This window comes from Moschus berezovskii, chromosome 6, assembly GCF_049115385.1.
Source record: "Moschus berezovskii isolate FMDL1 chromosome 6, NW_MosBer_1.0, whole genome shotgun sequence".
NCBI lineage: Eukaryota > Metazoa > Chordata > Mammalia > Artiodactyla > Moschidae > Moschus > Moschus berezovskii.
The window spans coordinates 88,518,866-88,545,000 of record NC_142465.1 but is presented as its reverse complement, the minus strand read 5'-3'; the positions used below and the strand labels follow the sequence as shown (position 1 = coordinate 88,545,000).

General features: G+C 42.2%; 1 protein-coding gene across 5 annotated transcripts in view; it reads left to right on the top strand.

Moving 5' to 3' along the window:
- Positions 1–26,135, top strand: part of SSPN (sarcospan) — a 142,694-nt gene that overhangs the window by 85,141 nt on the left and 31,418 nt on the right. The window contains exon 1 of one of the 5 annotated variants that reach the window (XM_055394835.2): positions 17,774–18,160. The exons of 3 other annotated variants lie outside the window; for them this stretch is intronic. In XM_055394835.2, coding sequence (XP_055250810.1) covers positions 17,882–18,160 — 279 coding nt within the window. In that variant the 5' untranslated portion in view covers positions 17,774–17,881. Of the gene's footprint in view, positions 1–17,773; positions 18,161–22,824; positions 24,399–26,135 lie in introns of those variants that run through there. One more of the 5 variants, XM_088837267.1, reaches the window with a different exon arrangement.

Sequence of the window (26,135 nt, the reverse complement as noted above, 5' to 3'; positions counted from 1 at the left end):
ATTGCTTTTAAGCTCTGTGTGGCACATTATTTTAAATACTCTCTATGGACGCTAACAGTATTTTGGAAGGATGGATTAATCTTTTGGGACAATCAACACTTGTTGGAGATGAGTAAATCATGTGGCCGGTTGAAGGGAATGGAGCCCTGAGAATGTGCCCTTCTGATTTTGAGACACAACACTGCCATCGACTAGTAGTGAGTCTGTGGGCAAATGGCACAGCTAACCTGAGGCCCTCAGAGAAAATGAGGAAGCAGAATCATTCAGCCATTCACTCACTCACTTGTTCATTCCATAGAAGCTAAGCCAGCGTTCACTGTGCAGAGCAGAATACGGGAGGGGACGGATAAGGTGATCACCTGACTTTACATTTCTGTCCCAAGTTAGCACCCAGTCTTTAATAGAATAAAATTAGCAGGCTAGGTTTACACAAGCCTCAAGTAATAAGGATGATTATTGGTTGGCTCTTCAATCATCTTTTTACTAAATTTCCCAAAGAAAAGTTCCAAATGTTTGAGCAATTAGAGCTTTACTAAGTAAAAGTTTACCTTCTTTTCATTGACAAATTTGGAGGAGCTGGGTCATTTCAGACGTATTAGTTGGTGCCTAGATTGATTGATGAATTTCATTTGGGATAATGGCCTAAAACCCCAGCTATCCATCAAGATTATCTATGGAACCTCTGAAAAGTACAGATGCTGTATGTCAACCCACTTCCTGAATTAGAATCTCTAGAGGAAGGTCTTGGTCACAAACATTAAAAAAGAATATTATGAGTGATTCTGATACACAGTCAAGGATAAGAACCCCTGGCTTACTGTAATCCCTCATACTTTCAGAAATTTTTGCTTTTATCTTAGTATATTATACCTATCTTTTCTTTTAAAAATATAACCTTAGCAGAATATCATTATTGAAACTAAATTCAATTACTCTGTGAAGATTCAATCCAGAGAGAATTTCTTTATCCACGAAGTGCAATATCTTTTTAACTGAGCATCTGTTATGTACCTAATTTTCCATTATTTAGGTGACTCTAAAATAAATTTAAGACTCAATCTCTACTGAAGTGAGTTTCTTTTGAAAACTAAGGGTATAGGGGAGTGTTTGGTTTGGTTTGTGTTTTGTTTTGGTTACATCATAATATAATGTGCCCATTCATGAACAGTAGAAAAATAGGAAGAGGAGGAAAACATCATGCATATCCCACTGCCCCCAAGCAACCGCTTTGAGCATCTTGATGAATTTTTTTCAAGGTGCTAGTTTCATTCTTATTAAACCTCAAGCAGCTTCCTTCAGTAAGCATTTCACATGCATTCTCAGCTCTCTCTAAGCAAGATGCACAAGAAGATTATTTTGATTTAAAATATGGATTGTTTAGGCTTTTAGGAACAGAAAAAAAAATAATGTATGATATTGAAAACAATGTCCCTTCCCAAAACCTGCATGATGTATTACATGTTTAGTACAGATGGCTTAGGGATTAAAAAATATGACTAAATGAAAAATAGATGCTGAAGAAAGTTGCAAATGATTGACAGGCATGGGGTTCATGAACTCCAGCAAGACCTTGGTTCTTCAGTATTCAGGAGAGCTGAGAAAGGGCTGTCCTCCGAGGGCCCAGCCATATGGTTGAGGGGCTTCCCAGGTGGCACTAGTGGTAAATAACCTATTTGCCAAAGCAGGAGACATAAGAGACCTGGGTTCAAGCCCTGGGTCAGGAAGATCCCCAGAGAAGGGAATGGACACCCACTCCAGTATTCTTGCCTGGAGAATCCCATGGACAGAGGAGCCTGGTGCAAAGAATCAGACACAACTGAAACGACTTAGCATGCATATACACACTGAATCAATCAGCTTCGCCCACTGTGTCCTGGTCTGATGATATCTTCACTATCCTGAAGTAGAGGACCACCAAACTGAAACCTGGAAGGTTTGTCTTCAAGGACCAGGCATAGGAAGGAGCTGTTCATTGGGTGTCATGATGCGGTAAGTTTGAACCAGTAGGTCCAATATCTCACATCCAAGAGTCAACCCATGGAGAAAAATCCACAAGGTCGAATGATCCCTCTGCTCTGCCACACATTTCCCAGGTACACAGGCTGTGTGCCTTAGATTGTGATGCGCTCTAGTAGAGTCACTGTGCCCTTATGCCTTTCTGTGCCTTACACACACTTCTGTCCATGCACATGTAACACTTTATTGCACTTCACTGTTTATGTGTTTGTCTCCCTCCAGTTGAATGTGAGCTCCCTGAGAGCAGGAACCTGCTGCCTTTTTACCATCAGTACCTGCTGGCTTACTTGGCCATATTAAGCAGTCAATACATGTTTACTGAATGAACTCAATAAAGAACATTGTACATTGCTCATTCTTGAGAAAGAAGTACCGAGAAGAAATAAAATTATAAAGTTACAGTTGATCTTTGAAAAAGGAATGTTTCTTATTGCTTTAGGTGATGGTTAGAGTGTTGAGTTAGCTTGGAGTGTGTTCTGGGCAGGTTTTCAGAGAGGTACTTAATCACAAGCATGCATACTCAGTTGTGTCTGACTCTTTGTGACCCCATGGACTGTTTCCCACCAGGCTCCTCTGTCCATGGGATTTTCCAGGCAAGAATATTGGAGTGGTTTGCCATTTCCTCCTCCAGGGGATCTTCCTGACCCAGGGATCGGATGCAACCCAAATAGACTAACTGCCTAGACTCCGCCTAAAATATAACTAAATCAGACATTCAAAACAAAAACTTGTCTTTAATATTCTATAGGTGATTCCCACCAACATCTCTGGCTTAAAAGCTGTGCATACAAATATCTGTTAACCTGCTGCTGCTACTGATGCTAAGTCGCTTCAGTCGTGTCCGACTCTGTGCGACCCCATAGACGGCAGCCCACCAGACTCCCCTGTCCCTGGGATTCTCCAGGCAAGAACACTGGAGTGGGTTGCCATTTCCTTCCCCAATGCATGAGAGTGAAAAGTGAAAGTGAAGTTGCTCAGTCGTGTCCCCGACTCTTCGCGACCCCACGGACTGCAGCTTACCAGGCTCCTCCATCCATGGGATTTTCCAGGCAAGAGTACTGGAGTGGGTTGCCATTTCCTTCTCCGTATCTGTTAACCTAGTACTTAATTTTATGATTTAGGCTAATAAAAGAGCAAAAAATATTCCAAGTATAATTAGCTAGTTGAGCATAATACTCATACAGATACACCTAAGATGAAAGTGGTGTAGATTATAAAATAGCACTTGGCATTTCCTCATCTGCCACATTGCAAACGTATTGTAAATAGACACTTAATAAAATATCTATCCTGCCCTACAAAGGCTTCATATCTTCTGACATAATTTGTATCTTCTGATATAATTTGACAGAGAAAACCCCACTCCGATATTTTAACATTCCTGTCTTTGGAAACGAACTCACTGCTCACTTGTTACTCCTGTATGTTTTTATTAGGTGACTGCAGGTCTGGTGTTGCTGAGGTGAGGATGCTCACAGCAGAACTGAGATTCACCTGGGTGGGTGCATTATTCAGGGTACCTTCAGTTTTGAGGGATAAAAATAATTAAGCAAAAGGAATATTTGTTGTCTGGTTTACTTATTTAACCATTCAGCAAATACTGATTGAGTCCTTTGTGCAGGTCAAGAGTGATGGTGTAGTGTGAGCAAGACCACCTCCTGCCTTGGGATGTCGGAACATCAATGAGCTATTTTAGGTACAGTTGTTTTCTGAGGCTCAAATGTCAACAAACCTCTCTACTCTTCACCCCCTCCATAAACCCCCAATCTTTTTGGCTCTTCTAACATCTGTTCCTCTTTGCTCATTGGCCTTATTCTCACTTGTCATAGGAATAACCCCTCCAGGTTATGGGACAGAAACCCTACAATTAGCAGCCTTCCTTCTGAAAGAAGAGAGGACCACACCCCATCCCAGCATCCTTATCTCATGCCAGTGGAAGAATTCTGATTCATCCTGCACTGAATTAGTCCTTCATGTGCCTGGCCTTTAGATACAGGGCAGGGGGCAGGGGTACTACAATTGGCCAGACCATGTCCAAAGGCTCACTCTTGTGATCATGGGGTGGGCAGCAGTTGACATGGGTAAGGAGTCATTCCCCCAACATAAAGACAGATATTGGGCCAAAATCATTGACAAATACTATACCATGTATGCTCTTTTAGGGAATATAACACTTGAGAAATGTGAACTTTCTTTCCGTCAAGATTTCACTAATCTAGCTTAATGTGAGATAATCAAAACCTTGTTTTTGAAATATCAGCAATATCAGTAATTCTGTGAAATAATCTGAACTCATTTGGGGAAATCAAGTGAGAATTTCCTATTTATTTTGATGTTACCTTCACAAGGGGCATAGCAAAAGATTATAAATAAAATGGCAATCCTTTTCTGATTGGCTGGGGTGGATGACAGACAGTATTTCAGTTTGGTCACTTCCCTGAAAGGCTTCCCGGGTGGCTCAGTGGTAAAGAATCCACCTGCCAATATAGGAGACGAGGGTTCTATCCCTGAGTTGGGAAGATCTGACTGGAGGATGAAATGGCAACCCACTCCAGTATTCGTGCCTGGATAATCCCACAGACAGAGGAGCCTGGTGGGCTTCAGTCCATGGGGTCACAAAAGAGTTGGATGGGACTTAGCAACTGAGCAGATACATGTCCCTGAAGCAGGGGGTGGGGTCAAAGCTCAGATGAGGGGGCGCTCTAAAGAAATAGAACACTAGAAGAAAGGGGGATGACTCATTCTTCTCTAGAGGTCATTCTGGAAAAGGGACTGAGCAGAGAGTGTGGTGATGAGGAAAAACAAAATTACATTGTGAAGCAAATCTCTAATTCAGTAGTTGAAATTTCATAGTTATCAGATACTGAGTATGAGAGAACAATGGGGAGGGTTACACATTCTGTGGGGAGTGTAGCAGGAGAAACAAGGACAGACTTACCAAAGAGCAAAGGAAGATAATGCAAAGGAAGGAAAGGTGAATTAGAAAAGACAGCGGGGCTAGGATAATAGCTGACAACTGCTGATTAGTTATCCATGTCAGGAAACATCCTCTGTGTTTGCATGAACTATTGTATTTACACTACAGAGTATAAACGAGGTAAGTACTTTTATTTTTATTTTTTTTTATAAATGAGGTAAGTACTTTTAATACTCACATTTCATAGATAGGAAATCAAGGCCTAGAGAGGTGAAGGAACACAGCTAGAAAGAATTAGAGCCTCAGTTGGAACTCAGGCTGTCTGAGTCCAGTGTTTGCACTCATTGCCACATAAATTTGAGAGAGAATTCATAGAGGAATAGTAGGGGGGAAAGAACAGACTACAGAGATTTGTCTTAGGGCCAAAAATGTCCTTAGAGAGAGTGATGACTGGATATAGAACCAAATGCAGGGAGTTGTAAAGTCTATGGAACTCTGCATATTATAAAAATGAAAAAGGATGTCAGTCTGGCTTCAAGTCAGACAGTGACTCAGTTACTCTAAAGAGGAAGATTAGCAGTCAAAGTGAAAATCATACAGTTTGTTTATAACACATAGCATATTGTAAATGACTTCATGGTGTTTTTAATATTATTTAGAAAATCTGATTAGAATTCATCCAAACTGTCTTGGTTGAGTTATTCCTAAAGACAACTCTTAAAAGAAAAAGAAAAACGGACAAAATATGCAGTTCAAGGGTTTTTAAGATATATTTTATATATAAAAAATATCTGAATCCAGATGAATCTTGTGTGTAAATTGTATGACTATTTAGGATCTATAAATATTTATTAAAATCATACAGTGTTCTTGGCACCGAACTGGGCACTGTGGAAACAATAGAGACTAAAAAGCAAGATATCTGCCCTCACCGTGTTTATGGTACAGACTCTACACCGCTTCTGTTGTTACTACCCTGGGACTTGGTAGGAATATCTATGCACAAAGCACTTATGCTCTTGTGATTTATAACAAAAGATATATATTTGGTCTTCATCACTGTTTCTGGCACAGAGCTCCTAAAATCATTGGAATTTCCTAAGTGAGAAAGCTACAAAGTTGTGTTCTGTTGTGTTAATGAGATGACTTTTGGAACACACCTAAAGGTGTGGGCTGGTTACCAGAAGAACCAGTCACGTGATTCAGTTCAGTTCAGTTGCTAAGTCCTGTCAGACTCTTTGCGACTCTATGGACTGCAGCACGCCTGCAAGCTTCCCTGTCCATCACCAACTCCCAGAGCTTACTCAAACTCATGTCCATTGAGTTGGTGATGCCATCCAATCATCTCAGCCTCTGTCATCCCCTTCTCCTCCCACCTTCAATCTTTCCCAGCATCAGGGTCTTTTCAAATGAGTCAGTTCTTCCCATCAGGTGACCAAAGGATTGGAGTTTCAGCTTCAGCATCAGTCCTTCCAATGAATATTCAGGACTGATTTCCTTTAGGATGGATTTGTTGGATCTCCTTATAGTCCACAGGACTCTCAGGAGTGTTCTCCAACACCACAGTTCAAAAGCATTAATTCTTTGGCGCTCAGCTTTCTTTATAGTCCAACTCTCCCATCCATACATGACTACTGGTAAAACCATAGCTTTGACTAGATGGACCTTTGTTGGTAAAGTAATGTCTCTGCTTTTTAATATGCTGTCTAGGTTGGTCATAACTTTCCTTCCAAGGAGCAAGCATCTTTTAATTTCATGGCTGCAGTCACCATCTGCAGTGATTTTGGAGCGCCCCAAAATGAAGCCTCTCACTGTTTTCATTGTTTCCCCATCTATTTGCCATGAAGTGATGGGACCAGATGCCATGATCTTTGTTTTCTGAATATTGAGTTTTAAGCCAACTTCTTCACTCTCATCTTTCACTTTCATCAAGAGGCTTTTTAGTTCCTCTTCACTTTCTGCCATAAGGGTGGTGTCATCTGCGTATTGGAGGTTATTGATATTTCTCCCAGCAATCTTGATTCCATCTTGTGTTTCATCCAACCCAGAATTTCACATGATGTACTCTGCATATAAGTTAAATAAGCAGAGTGACAATATACAGCTTTGACATACTCCTTTCCCAATTTGGAACCAGTCTGTTGTTCCATGTCCAGTTCTAACTGTTGCTTCTTGACCTGCATACAGATTTCTCAAGTGGCAGGTCAGGTGGTCTGGTATTCCCATCTCTTTCAGAATTTTCCACAGTTTATTGTGATCCACACAGTCAAAGGCTTTGGCATAGTCAGTAAAGCAGAAGTAGATGTTTTCCTGGAACTCTTTTGCTTTTTTGATGATCCAACAGATGTTAACAATTTGATGTCTGGTTCCTCTGCCTTTTCTAAATCCAGCTTGAACATCTGAGAGTTCACTGTTCACGTACTGTTGAAGCCTGGCTTGGAGAATTTTGAGCATTACTTTGCTAGCGTGTGAGATGAGTGCAATAGTGCAGTAGTTTGAGCATTCTTTGGCATTGCCTTTCTTTGGGATTGGAATGAAGACTGACCTCTTCCAGTCCTGTGGCCACTGCTCAGTTTTCCAAATTTGTTGGCATATTGAGTGCAGCACTCTCACAGCATCATCTTTCACAGCCATGTGATTAGAAGGTTGGACTTCTCAGTCCCAACCCCAAGATCCCCAGGGAAGACAGCCCCGCCCCCTGCACCGCCCGCTCCCACCACGGAGGTTGAACCAATCACCAATGTGCTTAGTCACTCAGTCTTGTTGGACTCTTTGCATCCACATGGACGGTAGCCCACCAGGCTCCTCTGTCCATGGGTATTCTTCAGGCAAGAATACTGGAGTGGGCTGCCATGCCCTCCTCCAGGGACTCCCCAACCCAGGGATCAAACTCAGGTCTCCCACATCGAAGGCAGATTCTATGCTGTCTGAGCCACCAGCCACTGATTTAATCAATCATGCCTATGTCACTGGGGCTTTCCTGGTGGAAGACTCCATAAAAAATCAAACAAAAAAGAAAAGGATTGGGAGAGCTTCCAGGTTGGTGAACTGGAACACTTCCATGTGCCACACTGAATGGCCCCAAACTCCAGGACAGAAGCTCCTTTGTTAGGAACCTGACTCTGTATCTCTTCATCTGGCTAGTGATTTGTGTCTGTTAATATCCTTTGTAATAAACAGGCAATTTCGTGAGTAAACTCGTTTCCTGAGTTCTAAATTCATGGACCCCAAGGAAGGAGTTGTGGAAACCTCTGATTTATCATCAATGGGTCAGGAGTACAGATTACCATCTTCACTTTCAATTTGCATATAAGTGGGGGCAGACTTGTGGGACCGCCCTAACCTGTAGACTCTGATGGCATACCTGGGTAGACAGAGTCAGAATTGAGTTGAATCGTGGGACAGCCAGCTGATATTGGAGAATTGCTCTACTCACACAGTAGAATTGAGAGCATAGGCCTAAATATGTATGTTTAACATATATGTGAGCATATTTAATATATATGTTAGCACACATTTGCCTTTACCATGCATGACTGCCTGTGTGTGCAATGTATTAATGCCATTTCTCAATAAAAACAATAAAAATCCATCAAGATATATACAGTAATTTTGTTCAATTTTTTTGTGTACCAATCAAATCTCAATAAAGCTGAAAAAAATTCCACGTCATTCAGCTAAAATATAAGTGGCAAGAGCAGTGGAGTTAGAGCTTAGTACTTGTAGCCTTCAAAGGGGAAAGAAAGAGTTGGGGGAGATAAATTAGGAGTTTGGGATTAACATATACACACTGTGCTGTGCTTAGTCGCTCAGTCATGTCCAACTCTGCAATCCCATGGACTGTATCCTGCCAGACTCCCCTGTCCATGGGGATTCTCTAGGCAAGAATACTGGAGTAGGTTGCCATCTCATCCTCCAGTCGGATCTTCCCAACTCAGGGATCGAACCCTTGTCTCCTATATTGGCAGGTGGATTCTTTACCACTGAGTCACCCGGGAAGCATTTCACGGAAGTGACCAAACTGAAATGCTGTCTGTCATCCACCCCAACCAATCAGAAAAGGACTGCCATTTTATTTATCTTTTGCTATGCCCCTTGTGAAGGTAACATCAAAATGAATAGGAAATTCTCACTTGATTTCCAAAATGAGTTCAGATTATTTCACAGAATTACTGATATTGCTGATACTTCAAAAACAAGGTTTTGATCATCTCACATTAAGCTAGATCCTCCTCCAGGGGATCTTCCTGACCTAGGGATCAAACCCAGGTCACCCTCATTGCAGGCAGATTCTTCACCATTTGAGCCACCAGGGACACCGGATAATACTGGAGTGGGCAGCCTATCCCTTCTCCAGGGGAACTTCCTGTCCCAGGGATCGAACTGGGGTCTCACAAATTGCAGGAAGATTCTTTACCAGCTGAGCTATCTGGGAAGCCCTGTATACACACTGCTATATATAAAACAGACAAACAGCAAGGACCTACTCTATAGCACAGGGAACTATATTCAATATCCTGTAATAATCTTTAATGGAAAATAATCTGCAAAACATTGTATATGTATATTATATATATATATATATATATATATATATGAATCATTTTGCTGCACACCTGAAACCAACACAATATTGTCAGCTAATTATAATTTTTAAGAATGGTTTAAAAAATGTAGCCTTGAACAAGTCACTTAACCCCCTGAAGGAATTCCAACTTCATAGGGCTTTGGTTAGATTTACAGTAATCATTTGAGTACTTCGCAAGCTATAAAATATATGTAAGTATGTGTGTGTATATATCTATATATGTATATACATCCCAGACATCATTATTATTGTACTTTATAGAAAACAATGAGTTTTGTTCTTTCAGATGAATATTTCAGAAAATAACGTAGTTTCATTAGAATTTATCCATGAGATACAGCAGTAAAATGTGCTATGGGATGGCTTTGGAAGTAGAATGGCTCTGTATCATTTAGAAGAATATTGAGACTATATTCATTGTCTGAATATTCTAGACAAGGCCAGAAGATAGAAATTCCATCAACCGCCTTCCTCCCGCACCTGCTCACTAACCTGTGTTTTATCTAATCTTACATTCTTTCCTTCTATCTCAGCCTGTGAAGGGACTTTCCTTTTGACTAATTCTTCTACCTCAAGGAACTTATCTGATCAATTGTCGATAAAAAGAGAGGCAGGCTTTTCCTCAACTTTAAATTACCCCCTTTCTACAGCTTTTCCTCTTTCTTCCCCTTCATGTGTATGTGTTAAGTCGCTTCAGTCGTATCTGACTCCTTGCGACCCTATGGACCGCACTGTCCATGGGATTCTCCAGGCAAGAATATGGGTTGCCATGCCCTCCTCCAGGAGAGCTTTCTGACCCAGGGATTGAACTCACCTCTCTTATATCCCCTGCATTGGCAGACTGGTTCTTTACTGCTAGCTTATCTGGGAAGCCCATATACATATATCCCATCTTTTTTGGATTTCCTTCCCATTTAGGTCACCACAGAGCACTGAGTCGAGTTCCCTGTGCTATACATTAGGTTCTCATTATGAATACTCTTTGATTCTTTAATGCTCTTTCTTTGAATAGACAGATCTTAATTCTTTTCCCCTTAAATGTGATCTGGATTGAACGAATCCCTTTTAAAGCAAAGAAAGTGGCTCAATTGTTGCTAAGTGACTTCTGAGGCTGCGTCATAAAAAGGATAGCTTTTGTCTTGTTCTTTCAATCTCTGAAACTCTTGTTCTTGTTGAAGTCAGCCACCATGTTTTTAGGACACTCATCCAACCCTGTGGAATGGCCAGTGCAGGGAGAGGCCTCATGGAAAGGAGCCAACCTGCAGCCAGATGAAGGAACCACCTTGAAAATAAAACTTTCTGCCTCAGTCAATACTTCCAATAATTCCAGGTCCCAGTCTTTAAGTCTTTCAGCTGAGACCCCAGAAAATGTGAAAAACAAACGATCCCTGCTATACCCTATTTGAATATTTAACCCACAAGAACTACTGTTACTACAAACTAATAAGTTTTAAGTTTCGGGTGATTTATTATACAGCAATAGAAGAATCAGAATGGCATGGGAAAAATGAATTTAGTAAGATAATTCAGATTAAAAAAAAAACTTTACTTTTTCTATTGTTAATAACCAATGGATATACAATCACTTCCCATATTTCTCTTTTTATTACATTTCAAAAATTGAGATGTCATTACATATAATAATATGCATAGATCTTAAGTGTTGTTCAGTGAGTTTTTCACAGTTGTTAACACCCATGTAACTACTACTCAAACCAGGATATAAAAGACTTTCAGTACCCCGGAGCATCCCCTCCTATTCCTTTCTGGTCAATTCTCTCATCCCAACTCCACAAATGCTTTTAAAATGCAATTATCATACATTTTGCCTTTTTAATTTTTATATAAATGGAATTAGGCTGTATTCTTCTCTGTCTAGTTTCTTTCACTTAGCAAACTCTTAGTGAGATTCATTCAAGTCATTGGCTGTATCAGGGGTTCATTCCTTCTTATTAGCAAGTAGTATTCATGGTATGATTGCACCACAATTGGTCTATTCTTCTCCCTGTATTTCTTAATTATAATAGATGGTTATTTCTGCCTTATTTGCAGTGGACACATCACAATTGAATAGACAAAGATATTTACAAAATCACATGTAGAATAATTTGGTATTATAAATAACACCATATAAAGTGGTAGAATACATTAGAAAAGAATTGATAGTTATCACCATCAATTCTCTACAGAATGAGAAAGTTATAAGACTCCTGTGTACCACAGAGTACGCTGCATGTATGATGTTTAACTTGAGAACATAAATTGCTGTGCAAAGATCATAAATGGGTCGATTCTTTAGAGAAAAATTGAGCCAGAAGATATCATTAGAATTAATGATGTATAAATAAAGAAAACACAAAAAAATTAGATTTTCCTTTATTTTTTGTGTGCACACACTCACCGGCAATATCTTGTGTCATTTTAGATGAGACAGAGAGGTCAACGGTGCTTCGAATCATAAATAGGCTCTCAATTGTTCTCTGTAGGGTATCTGATACTTCTTTAAATCAAATCTAATTGAACACTTAAAATAGAGTTCATTACATACTAAAGAAACTTGACGCAGACCTTGAAACTGTAACAATTTCTCCTATGAAAGCTTTTTGTTCTCAGTGAATCTAAAATCATGTTGATTTGGATTATTTCTAGTTGTATTAATATTTCCTAAAGACTTCCTGTAATGACATTAATATTTTCCCCAGTTGTGAAATCCTGAAGCATAAATATGTCTAAATAATATTGAAATACAGCAAACCAAAATACTAAGCTTATTTTTGTTATTTTCCCTAGAGGATCAAAATAATCTCAAGCCTTATATTACCTACCCTCCTGCAATTTCTAATTTACAGTCTCTGTCAGTTTTGAATAATGGAAGCAGTCAATAGAGTATCTGAAGACAATTTCTTTCTACTTTGCCTTTTTTTCCCAGTAATATAAATATCTGAAGAGGTTATTGCTTAACCTATAAAACAGAGACATTATAATTTATGAATACTAAAAAAATCCCGTTCATTTCTGTTAAACTATGTGATGAACTGGAAATGCTGATTTTTCTCATGGGAAGGACATATTAAAGGAAGAGCTTTCTTGTTGTCTTTAAAGACCCTTTGATCCCATTTTACCCTTGATTGCTCTCTATAACTTTTGTTGTTGTTTAGTCACTAAGTCATGACTCTTTGTAACCCTATGGACTGTACCCTGCCAGGCTACTCTGTCCATGGGATTTCCCAGGCAAGAATACTGGAGTGGGTTGCCATTGCCTTCTTCGGGGATATTCCTGACCCAGGGATCAAATCTATGTCTCCTGCACTGGAAGTGGATTCTTTACTACTGAGCCACCAGGAAAGCCACTAACCTTCTGACAACTTTTCTCACCCTCTTCTTTGTTTCTATTACGTAACATCAATGAAGTGAAAATATCATTCTCATCACTACTCCCTTGTGGTATTGCCAAAGACCAGGCCCCCATTGGACACAGATTCAAGAATTTGGTTGAGAATCTGAGCAAATGTAAGGCTCCCCGTGCTACTGCCATCTTCCTCCACTGGAACCTGAAAATTGAAATTGGCAGTTGTAATCAGACTGGAAGGATTGCAATTTATCTGGGCTGTTGTTCACTGTTACTAGTTTCACTTGTAACTTGTCTCAGCTAGGCAATTAAAAGTAAGCCTTCATTATAATAATTTATGTGCCACCCGTAAGCCACACTAGTTCTGAAACTCAGAAGACCAACCTACAGGAATATCCTATTATTTTACCTATTCCAATTTAAGGTATTGAGGAAAAGGTTAAGAATATTCTTAACTGATAACCCAGCAGAATGGTCAGCAAATAAAGCTTGTATCTAGCTATAAGTCAATAATAAAAATAAGGGTCTTAATTAACTCTCATATATATTATAGTGGTGGATCAACAAAATTTTGGTAATGTACTCAAATACTCTTAGGTTCAAGGCTAATAGTGAATTCTGTGATAGACAAAATACTACCTGTGATCATTAAGGGACTCCTTAGAGTCCCTTGGATAGCAAGGAGATAAAACAAGTCAATCTTAAGGGAAATCAACCCTGAATACTCAGTGGAAGGACTCATGCTGAAGCTGAAACTCCAGTATCTGGGTCATCTGATATGAACAGTTGACTCATTGGGAAAGTCCCTGATGCTGGGAAAGATTGAGTGCAGAAGGAGAAGAGGGCCCATCAGAGGACAAGATGACTGGATGGCATCACCAAAGCAATGGACATGAACTTGGACAAACTTTGGGAGATGGTGAGGGAAAGAGTGGCGTAGGGTGCTTCAGTCCATGGGGTCGCAAAGAGTCAGACACAACTGGGCGACAACAAACAATGATCATAAAATTGTTTCACATCACAAATGATTTGAACAGTTCTCCTACTTGTTTGTTTATAGGCAATAATGAATAAAACAGACAATCTACAAGGGTTCATATTTGGTTCCCCTAGATCATGGCATCTGGTCCCATCACTTCATGGGAAATAGATGGGGAAACAGTGGAAACAGTGTCAGACTTTATTTTTTTGGGCTCCAAAATCACTGCGGATGCTGATTGCAGCCATGAAATTAAAAGTCGCTTACTCCTTGGAAGGAAAGTTATGACCAACCTAGATAGTATATTAAAAAGCAGAGACATTACTTTGCCAACCAAGGTCCGTCTAGTCATGGATATGGTTTTTCCCGTGGTCATGTATGGATGTGAGAGTTGGACTGTGAAGAAAGCTGATCACCGAAGAATTGATGCTTTTGAACTGTGGTGCTGGAGAAGACTCTTGAGAGTCCCTTGGACTGCAAGGAGATCCAACCAGTTCATTCCAAAGGAGATCAGTCCTGAGTGTTCATTGGAAGGACTGATGCTGAAGCTGAAACTGCAATACTTTGGCCACCTCATGCGACAAGTTGACTCACTGGAAAAGTCTCTGATGCTGGGAGGGATTGGGGGTGAAAGGAGAAGGGGACGACAGAGAATGAGATGGCTGGATGGCATCATCGACTCGATGGACATGAGTTTGAGTGAACTCCGGGAGTTGGTGATGGACAGGGAGGCCTGGCGTGCTGTGATTCATAGGGTTGGAAAGAGTCAGACACGACTAAGCGACTGAACTGAACTGAACTGAACTCATCCCTAACTAGATGTGTCACTCTGTAATCTAGTTAGTGAATAACTCCGATACTCAATTTTTTCATCTTTAAAAGAAGAAACTATAATTACAAGGTGTTTGTAAGGAGTAATAGTCAGGAAATAAAGTAGCTAGCATGTGCTTGTTACAGAATACTCAGTAACTGGTAGCTGGATCATCCCTAAGAACAAATAATTAATTCCAGGTAGTCAGTTAGTTTCCTAAAAATGTTTTCTAGGTTTATGTAGAAAAACTTGGTCATTTGGGTTGTTCTCAATCAGGCACAAGTCACATGGGTAACTTGGTGTAGTAAGAGCTTTCATTTGTTCTAACTAAAAATCCTAATGGCATAAGGGCCCCAAAGCTGATAGTGACCTTTCCTCTGTCCCACTGCTCCTCTTGTGAGAGTGAGTGCTGCTTCTACTGCTTCTAGGTGGAGCACTGGGATGTGCAGTTTGAATTCTGCTTTTTAAGTTACTGCATTTGTTTCATGGACCATATGTTTCTCACTCATCCAGAAGGACTCCCGTGTTCCTAAGTCAAGTCCAACTCTTTGCGACTCCAGGGACTGAAGCCCCTCAGGCTCCTCTGTCCATGAGATTTTCCAGGCAAGAATACTGGAGTGGGTTGCCATCTCCTCCTCCAAGGGATCTTCCAGACCGAGCGATTGAACCCACATCTCCTGCATTGCAGGTGGTAAAGTCATGCTCAAAATTCTCCAAGCCAGGCTTCAGCAGTATGTAAACTGTGAACTCCCAGATGTTCAAGCAGGTTTTAGAAAAGACAGAGGCACCAGAGATCAAATTGCCAACATCCGCTGGATCATGGAGAAAGCAGGAGAGTTTCAGAAAAACATCTATTTCTGCTTCATTGACTATGCCAAAGCCTTTGACTGTGTCGATCACAATAAACTGTGTAACATTCTGAAAGAGATGGGAATCCCAGACCACCTGACCTGCTTCTTGAGAAACCTGTATGCAGGTCAGGAAGCAACAGTTAGAACTGGACATGGAACAACAGACTGGTTCCAAATAGGAAAAGGTGTACGTCAAGGTTGTATATTGTCACCTTGCTTATTTAACTTATATGCAGAGTACATCATGAGGAACTCTGGGCTGGAAGAAGCACAAGCTGGAATCAAGATTTCTGGGAGAAATATCAATAACCTCAGATATGCAGATGACACTACCCTTATGGCAGAAAGTGAAGAGGAACTCAAAAGCCTCTTGATGAAAGTGAAAGAGGAGAGTGAAAAGGTTGGCTTGAAGCTCAACATTCAGAAAACAAAGATCATGGCATCTGGTCCCATCACTTCATGGGAAATAGATGGAAAAACAGTGGAAACAGTGTCAGACTTTATTTTTTTGGGCTCCAAAATCACTGCAGATGCTGACTGCAGCCATGAAATTAAAAGACGCTTGCTCCTTGGAAGGAAAGTTATGACCAACCTTGACAGTATATTAAAAAGCAGAGACATTACTTTGCCAACCAAGGTCCGTCTAGTCATGGCTATGGTTTTTCCCGTGGTCATGTATGGATGTGAGTGTTGGACTGTGAAGAAAGCTGATCGCCGAAGAATCGATGCTTTTGCACTGTGGTGTTGGAGAAGACTCTTGAGAGTTCCTTATACTGCAAGGAGATCCAACCAGTCCATTCTAAAGGAGATCAATCCTGGGTGTTCATTGGAGGGACTGATGCTAAAGCTGAAACTGCAATACTTTGGCCACCTCATGCGATGAGTTGACTCACTGGAAAAGACTCTGATGCTGGGAAAGGTTGGGGGCGGGAGGAGAAGGGGACGACGGAGCATGAGATGGCTGGATGGCATCACCAACTCGATGGACATGAGTTTGAGTGTACTCCGGGAGTTGGTGATGGACAGGGAGGCCTGGCATGCTGTGATTCACGGGGTCGCGGAGAGTCGGACACGACTGAGCGACTGAAATGAACTGAACTGAATTCTCTTACCACTGAGCCATCTGGGAAGCCTGATCCAGAAAGAAGGTATAAGGAAAACACTGCAGTTCATAAAATAAGCATATATTTAATACCTTCAAAGGTGCCCAAGGAAAAGCTGATGATGATTAGTTTCTTATTTGGAGACAAAGCAAGGAGTTAGATTTTTCTTTAAATTAGCTGATAGCAAACAATCTAGGAGTAGCCTTTATCTTAGCATCCTGGCAACATCACTTAGTTTTTAATAAAGCTCTCTGAACACTAAAATGACCATACCAAAGTAGATATAAATACTCCAAAGTGATGGGATCATTTCTTAGTGGTTTTACTGAAGTTTGCTCTAAGTGCTACTGAGGAGAGCTATGTGGGAATAAGAATTATTGGTTTTATTGATTTGTTTGGTGACTTAAGGCGGGGATCAAATCTACCTTGAGCATCCTTCTTTTCTAGCACAGTGTAGGTGAGTTAAACATATCTCAAATATGGACAGAGTTATTAAATCCTCTAGCTTTCAAGGTGTATAATAATACCCCTAGGCACCGTTGTGCAGATTGGCAGAGACTGGCTAGGGACTTTGCATAAACGATTAAAGGGGCTTTTAAAAACAAAACACGTCAGAGTGTTCCCAATTAGCCGAGGATCTCTATAAACAGTCATTTCAAAAGCAAATACCTCAATGGGAAAAATGCCTTGATTTGTCAGCTGTATCGCTGGATCTTTTTTAAAAAGAAAGAGCCCAGGCCTTGATTGGAAAATAGAGAACAATTTAACTTCTGGAAACGACTTCACAGCTTGGAGCCTAGCAACGCCTCTTTTGGATTTCAGTGGTCTACTAATGAAACTCAAGTGATTTAAACATTCATCACCTTGCATTGCACTTCTCAGAAAACAAAAACAAAAGCGAAAAAATCCTGGGGTTTGAAGTGGGGAAAACAGACACCACATACAGACGCGCAGATGCACGCACACCCGCGACGTGCGCACACACACACACGCACGCGCGCGCACACACAGCCTCTCCGCAGAGCGCGCGCGGGGTTCGGGAGGCGCCGGGCCACCCTGCCGGAGCCTGCGGGCGCTGCGTCCTGCCCGGCGCGTTGGCAGTTGGCGACCCCCCTCGACTCCCCCTCCGCCGCGGGCTCCCCGTGGCCTTCGGAGGCTCGGCCAGGCGCTCCAAATGTTTTCCATATTTGTTCAGCCGCCGTAACTCGCCGAGCCGGGCCGGCGCGACCCGCCCCGCGCCGCCGCCGCCGCCGCCCCCGCAGCCGCCATGGGCAGGGAGCGGCCGGGCCGCGGCGCGCGGAGCCAAGGGGGACCGCCAGCCGCCGACGCCGCGGGGCCCGACGACATGGGGCCGAAGAGGGGCGCGGGGGCCCCCAAGGAGAGCGGGGAGGAGGAGGCCCGGACGTGCTGCGGCTGCCGGTTCCCGCTGCTGCTCGCGCTGCTGCAGCTGGCGCTGGGCATCGCCGTGACCGTGGTGGGCTTCCTCATGGCTGGCATCAGCTCCTCCCTGCTAGTCAGAGACACTCCATTTTGGGCTGGGATCATTGTAAGCATCGAGCCTGTTTTGCCTGAGCGCGTTTGCCAGACAGGAATGCCACGCCGCATGGTCGAGTTACCACTAACCCACCTGCATGCGCCCTTCCCCGGCAACAAGCCTCTAACTCGCGCCCGCTCAGGGACCGATGCCCGCCCGACCGGGTCAGCCCAGGCCCGGCGCGCCGGGGCTCGTGCCCTTGTCCTGCTTGCGGCTCCGAACGCCTCCGACGCTCCTGACCCTCGGGCGCTGGAGCTGGGGAGGCGAGGCCCAGGCTGCTTATTCTGGTCACGTTGAACATTCTCAGTAACAACAGCAGATCCATTTCGGTTCTTTCCTAGCCCCGCGGACCCCAGGACTAGCAAAAAAGTGAATAAGTTCATCTTGTGAAAGCAAGTTAGGAAAAATCCTGTGCTTGGAGTGGCCCCATTGGGTAGAATTGATTTTATTTTTAAATCAGAGGTTCCAGAAAACAGTGGTGGAAGGCAGGAAATGCGAATACAGCAAGCACAGCCTTAATCCACTGTAGTCTAAAGTGGGATAAACCCAGGGCGCTGGCCGAGGCGGGAGTATATTTGGGACCCAGCTAATGGATGTACTGTTCCAAGCAGAACCACGCTCAGCTGTTGTGTTTGCACACAGCATACTTAGCTTAATTAAACGTTTTCTCTGATACGAAACGGGTGCCATTTATTGAGCACCTACTTGGGCCTGTCCTGCTAGAGGCCCTGCATATTATTTCTAACCCTCACATCAGTCTTATGGGATAGTTCTTATCCTTCCATTTCTCAACTGAGAGAACCAAGGTCATGAGTTGGCAAATCAGCCAAATTGATAGCTTTTTGCTCCAGAATACATCTGCACTTTCCTCACTAAGCCACGCCACTCCTACATTTGGTTTGTAATTTTAATATTATATGATATTGTCTCGGAGTCACTAAAATCTCTTTCACCTGCATCATTTCATTTGGTCTGTGGAACAACGCTTTGAGGTGGGAACTGTTATTCGTCTGTGGACACGAGGTAACAAGCTAAGAGAGGTTAAATGACGTTCTCAAAGTCCAGAGGTGAGGCATGGGAGAGCCAGGAGGGACCAGGATCCACATTTCTGGCTCCCAGTCTCACATGGCATCCTCACCGTAATTACTGACCAGAAGAACCTAACTCACAAAGCAACCCTCAAAATAATTTTGTATCAGGGACAGATGTTAAAAACACCTGATTAAATATGCATTGATGCAGGTATTTTCTAATTAAGAGTATTTGAACTCTCAAATTCTTGCAGCGTAATTTAAAACTTTTAATTTGTGTACTAAGAAGTCCCATGAAATTATCATGATTGGAGTTTTCTAAATCAAGTGATTTTAAAAATAGCTTTTCACTAAGATATACTGGGTATTTTAGTCACTTCAGTGACTGTCAACAGACTCAGAGGGAAAATATGTCTGTTCTTTAAGGTTAGGCAAATTCATAGAAGAAAGGAATGAAACTTCACATATGGTGGTGGTTTTGAATATTATTTGCAAATGTGTTTTCTATCCATTCTTTACTCCAACTTTAAAAAAGTTCAGTACTAAAAAAGCAGATTAGCTGGAAAAAAATTGTCTTAATGTTCAAGACAGGAGTGTACAAACCTTGCAACTCTGAAATTTCATGAGCGCCTTGTAGGAGCATCACATGTTCCTAGTTGTCCAGGAAGCTCCTTGGGTGTGTTGCAGAGAGCGTTATCTATAGCCAGTTCTGTTTTTTTTTCTTTCCAGTTTTCTAGGTTATGATCTGGGATCCCCTTGAAGTTTTCTGGCAGTGATATTTGTGCTGGTGACATCTGTGTCTTCTCTTTCAACGGAGAGTATATGTAGAGCAGAGCGGTTAGTGGAGATGGCCTGAGACAAGTGAGGAGGGACCCTGAGGAGCCTGGTGAGGAAAAATTCAACCCAGCTGGGCCAAGGCTGCAGGCAACTTGTCCCTGTTTCCCACAGACACCATGCTTGTTGTCCTTGTCACGCTGTCTGTGGTTGGTCCTGGGGCGCTCTTTCAAGTTTTCAGGGAAGAGAAAAGGCAAGGAGGCAGGATGGTAAAGTACAGAAGCAGAACTCTGCCTGGAGACGAACCTGCCCCCTCAACCTTCGAGGTTATTCGCTGAATAAGTCTAAGTGAATAACTCAGTTAAGCAAGTTCCTTTAACTTCTCCAGGCTTCTGTGTCTTCATTGATGAAATCCAAACGTTAATTCCTACCTCTTAGTGTTGTCCTGAGGAATAGGTAAGTGAATACATGTTCTTACACTTAAGAGTCCTGACTTGGGGTACACGTTCAGTGAGTTTGCGCTTTTTATTAGCAAAGAGTGGAGCAGTCACTGGTAGCAGCACTCTTGGAAGCAGCAGTGGCTCTGTTTTATCTCTAATCATGAAAACAGTCACTCTGGACTTGCTCCATTTCCAAGACCAGTTTGAACCCTAAAGGAGATATCAGCTTGGCCATCTCACCTTTCTCTGATCTCAGCCAAGTTACTGTTAGCAGTCTTAGCGGTATTAGTTGAGTCCGGTACTTTCTGAATGACAAGACTGAGCGACTAAATGGAAAAAACTTTCTGAATCTCTCTGGAGGTTTCTAAACACTAACTTGGGGGGGCGGAGGGAAAGGGCCTCCTCAGGGTCATTTTTCCCTAGAGACAGTGATTCTGGTGGTATATCCGCCAGGGAATACTGGAAAGTTTGCCCTGTTTAGCAGACATGCTAGACCAAAGTACAGGTCAACACTCCCTGGGAATAGGGCAGAGTCAAACCTGCTTCTGGAAGGTATGCTGAATTCAAGCAGGGCACCTAGACTGAGGCACCCTCCTCATCCACAGCTTGACTTGCTTGACTCCTCTATTTCTGTTTGTATTGGTTGCCTCTGACCATGATACTTCTTCATTTTACAAGGCTTGCTATCCCATTACTTTGGGATTTGGGTATCACCATTCCATGGCTCTCCAGGTGGCTCAGAGGTTAAAGCGTCTGCCTCCAATGCGGGAGACCTGGGTTCGATCCCTGGGTCGGGAAGATCCTCTGGAGAAGGAAATGGTAACCCACTCTAGTATCCTTGCCTGGAGAATCCCATTGACAGAGAAGCCTGGTCCATGGGGTCACAAAGAGTTGGACACGACTGAGCGACTTCACTTTCTTTCACTTTCTTTCTATTCCCATGATAGAATCTAGGTATATGGATAAATTCACTTAAGCAACTTCTTCATGACCGGTATCTGGGTGACTTGAGGAATATGCAGTGAAATTCTAGTTATAAAGAAAAAGACATTGGTGTTCTCTGATCCGAGATTTATGTCGAGGAGTTTTAGAAAAACAACTTATTTCTTACCTCTCACTCTCCATCAGAGAGATGAAAAAAAGAATGGAGCCAGTATGGAGGCTATGTAACCTGTAAGAGTGCCATTCTTTTCTTAAACTTTTTCTCCATAGCTTGAGGGTTGCAAGTCACTTCACAGGGACAATGCAAAGTGAACCAGTGTCTTTGAGGATGCACTTGGCTAGGGGAAAGGGATCCTAGGAAACCCAAGTTTGCTCAGCATTTTATTCTATTGATGGCTTGAGTAGCTGGGTTGAACAGGCATTCGAGTTTGTCGTCATTCCAGAATTATTCTTGATGAAAAGCTGTGTGTGGATTGAAAAAATCTGAGAACTTTGGGGCCTTTACTTCCATTTTACTTAATACAGTTTTGGTTTAGGTGAAGGATAACATGTTTGAATCTTGGCTGATTTTTCTTCACTGGGTAACATTTGTTGGGGAAGTCTGCCCAGCTAGGTATTGGTTTAAAAATAATGAATCATATACTAGGAGGAGATCTCCAGAGATCCTGACATATCATATCTGACAGTAATGAATACTTCTGATTAAAAAATTTGACCTACGCAAATATTTTTAAAGTCCATTTACCTTTCAAAGTATTTCACTTACAGTGATTTATTTGCTTTGGCATCTTTACTCTGAAGTCAATTTAAGAGCGAACTCTTGCTTCTCATCCCAATGGGGATGTTTAGTATTTGTTAGTCTCTTGGCCCTTGCAGGGAATATTCCCACGAAAAGTGGGAACTTATTTGCCTTATTGTGGTTTTAGTTTTCCTCACTTTTGCTCCATTGCTCACATACCCCACCTCCTACCCCCGTCTACCTAGAATAAAACCCCTGGAATATATACTACCTGAATCACTTTAGGAAGTTTAAGAAAAGGGCTTACAGGGAAGAATGTTGTTCCTCTTTAATATCATTCATAAAACTTCTCTTATGAATTGTAATAATTAAGAGTCCTGCTGCTGCTGCTGAAGTCGCTTCAATTGTGTCTGACTCTGTGTGACTGCATAGACAGCAGCCCACTAGGCTCTCCCCTGTCCCTGGGATTCTCAAGGCAAGAACACTGGAGTGGGTTGCCATTTCCTACTCCAGGAGATCTTCCTGACCCAGGGATCGAACCCGTGTCTCTTGTGTCTCCTACATTGGCAGGTGGATTCTTTACCACTGTGCCACCTGGGAAGCCCTACATAGACTTTGGGGATGATCAAATAAAAAGTCAAGCAGGTAATTCTCTTTAAGCGTATTAGGTGTCCATGGGGCCATTATGTATTCTGACACATGCCAGTATCCAATGTGTGTTGAATTGAACTATATTCCATACTTATTATTAGAGTTTCTGTTTTAACTTGTACATATCCACTTTAAACTATGGTTTGAAAAGTGACTTACAAATGTATTGTCAGAGAATTTTAAGTTTATTGATAATGCTGAAAAACACTGAGAGGTAATAAGGAGTGTGTCATTACTCCATTTTGGGCTCTTGAGTTTCAAAAATATTCAGAATATGTTAACTTAGCATTATTGAGATATTTTATTTCAGATTTAAGATGACTACAGGATTTAATAAAGAAACAAGAAGTGACATGATTTATTTTGCATTCCCCTAACTTGAATAAATTAGGACAAATTGGGATTGATGTGGCTGAATGGTAGATGTCAATATTTGCAACCTTACCTTTTTACAAAGAGAGCAGTGGTATAGGTTTTCCTAATATTTGGTCTAATAGTTTCACAGATTGCCATTATGATGTCTACTTTCAATTTGGACTGAGGAAATGGATGCTTTCTAGACTTTTTCTTGCAATTAGCCATGACATTTCTATTAAGGGTGTTCTTTACCTGGGTCCACTCATCTGTGTTGCCTTGAAGGACTGTCATCGACATTAAAGGATACACACAAAGGCATGTGAAGAGCTCAGTGTGCATGTTTCTGTGTTGCTGTAGAATAAGTGTGGAACCCACTCGTTAAACCTTAATTAGACACCATTTCGCTGCAAAACATAGTTCACTTTTAGGACTTAGGTCCTGGCAAACCAGAGAAATGTTGCTCGAAAGAACCTATCAAACTCCAGAGTTGGATAAGACCTTGTGATGACATATTTAACCCTCTAGTTATTACTTTCTGTAAATATTCAAGTCTAGGTTTAATACAATGAGTTTATAAGCTGAAGGGGAACTTCTTTTAAAATATGGATGTTGGGAACAGTATCTGCAACTGTATAAAAGCATATCTTAGAGGCATGTCCTCTTTTAAATGGTTTGGATGCTGCCTCGGATCTCAGTGTATGAGATAAAACTTGGCAGGAGTAACTGTCAGAAGCCTGAGCAAGGCAACTCACTTGATCACCCTGATAGATTTTAAAATTTATATGTGTGAACTTACACGAACAGCAGTAACTAAAATACATTTTCCTTTCTGTGTTCGTCTGCTCTAGCATGGTGGAGTTCTGGTGAGGAGCTCTCTTCCTAGCTTGCAGATGGCCTCTTTCTCTCTATGTGCTCATGTGGTCCTTCCTTGATGCATGTATGAAGAGAGAACAGGGGATCTTTCTCTTCCTCTTCTTCTAAGATCGCCAGTCCTATAGGATTAGGACCTCACCTTACAGCTTTTTTTACCCTAATTACCTCCTAAAAGCCCTATCTCCAAATACAGTCACATTGAGGATTAAGGCTTAAACATAGGAATTGGGTGGAGGGGGGCATAATTCAATCCATAGCCCTCTCAGTGTGTGTACAGCCACCTCAGTGATTCATAAATGTGTTTTCTCATCTTTTTCATGAAGATCCCGTGGCTTTCATGGAACATCTAGAATTGAATATTGTGAACCAGTAAGCTAACACTTGGCAGTGCTGTGAGGTGGCATGACTGCGGTTCATGCCAGGAGTGAAACATATGGAGGAAGGTATTTTCAAGGCATTTTACTAATTGTTTTTTTTTTTGTGTGTGTGTATCAAATTTCAGTAAAAATAAAATCAAGTAGATTAAGGCGGTACATACAATTCTAAGGGTAGCTTAGGCATTTCATTTGTCCCCTGTTTCTTAAAGCTTAGTGCTCACCTAAGTTTAGTAAATCCCTAACTTTTCTTATTGCTCCAGGAGTGAGTCACTATCAGGATCTAGCTCCATGACACCCTGCCTTCTGAGGCAAGGAAATGATGCCTTGGGGGTATGCTCAGATTTTCAGCATTTGGATGAGCCCTCTGGCCTCTGGGAGCACTGATCTCAGGCTTGGTCTTTCTAGAATTCAGGGAAGCCAGCTCTCTTTCCCAAATAATATACAGCTGATGCTTTTTAATATGCAGCTGATGATTTCATTTTATGATGATGATTTTGAAAATTAGGTGAACAGTCTTTGTTCTGTGGAATGGGTCAAAATAAAACCTGAGGGGTGCTCCCATCTGGGGGCTCATGCTGTCACAGCCTCCAAGCCCGCAGCCCCTGGTGGACCCCACTATAGGCTGCCATCAGGGCTTCTCCCCTGTTCCCCGGTGGCTTGGTGGTAAAGAATCCTCCTGTGACCCAGGAAACATAAGAAATGTGAGTTTGATCCCTGGGTAGGGAAGATCCCCTGGGGAAGGGCATGGCAACTCTCTCCAGTATTCTTACCTGGAGAATCCCATGGACAGAGGAGCCTGGCGGGTTGCAGTCCATAGGGTCCCAAAGAGTTGCACCAGACTGAAGCGACTGAGCATTCACGCACAGGGCTTCTCATCTGATCCTGTTCGTCCAGCTTAGAAATCCTGAACTGTGCTGCAAAAACCCCAACCATCCCACTGAAAAAGACTAGAGGAGTGACTAAAACCATCTGATACGCCGCCTTTTGGTCCAATCCCAGTCCAAAATGAGTAGTAAACAAAGGCAGGGCCATGGTTCCAGAGACATCTTGGAATGTCGCTGGTTTGATTTTTGAGCTTATTTAAAGTTGATGCTCTCTGATCTAAGGTTGCTAGAGCCGCATCCACAGCCTAATACAGTCATGAATCTGAGTGTTGCAGTGCTGTCTTTCCTGCGCTCTGACACGAGGCCGGTAAGTGGCTGTTAGAAAGCAAATGGTTTGTTCACAGATCGCATTCCCACGTTCTGCTGAAGAAGCTCGCTGGGCCTGCTTCTGTTGTTGCAGAAATGAGCAACTTCTCCCTGGCTGGGAGAGGCTGTGGAAACCTCAAGGAGGCTCTTTTAGCAGCATCCCACTCAACTGTTGTTTTGAAAGTGTTTGATTTGGCATTCGCTATAACGAGCCATTAAAATCCCTTTAAGATAGATTGTTATCAAGGCCTCTCTCTTGTTAGAAGATAATGACAGGTGACAAGAAAAAAAGAAGGAATCGCTAATGTGTTAACTAGACCCTGACTAAGGAAGGGATTTTTGCTTTATTACTACGGGAAAAAATAACAGTTCCCAGCTTCCTTCTGAAGTATCAGGTGTGGCACACATATCAGGCTTTTAGCCGTGCCATTTAGCTGTGCCAGGAAAAGTATGAAGGAGGCATTTTCTAAGATAAGGGAAATAGCATTTCAGCCTTCATCCTTTCTGGTGGAGGGTGGAGGATGCAGGGAGAAGAACACAGGAAGAACATCCCTCCTGTCTCAGTGGAGGGGTGCAGCATCAGAGGCGGCGAAAGGGCAAGCTAAGTCTCTGT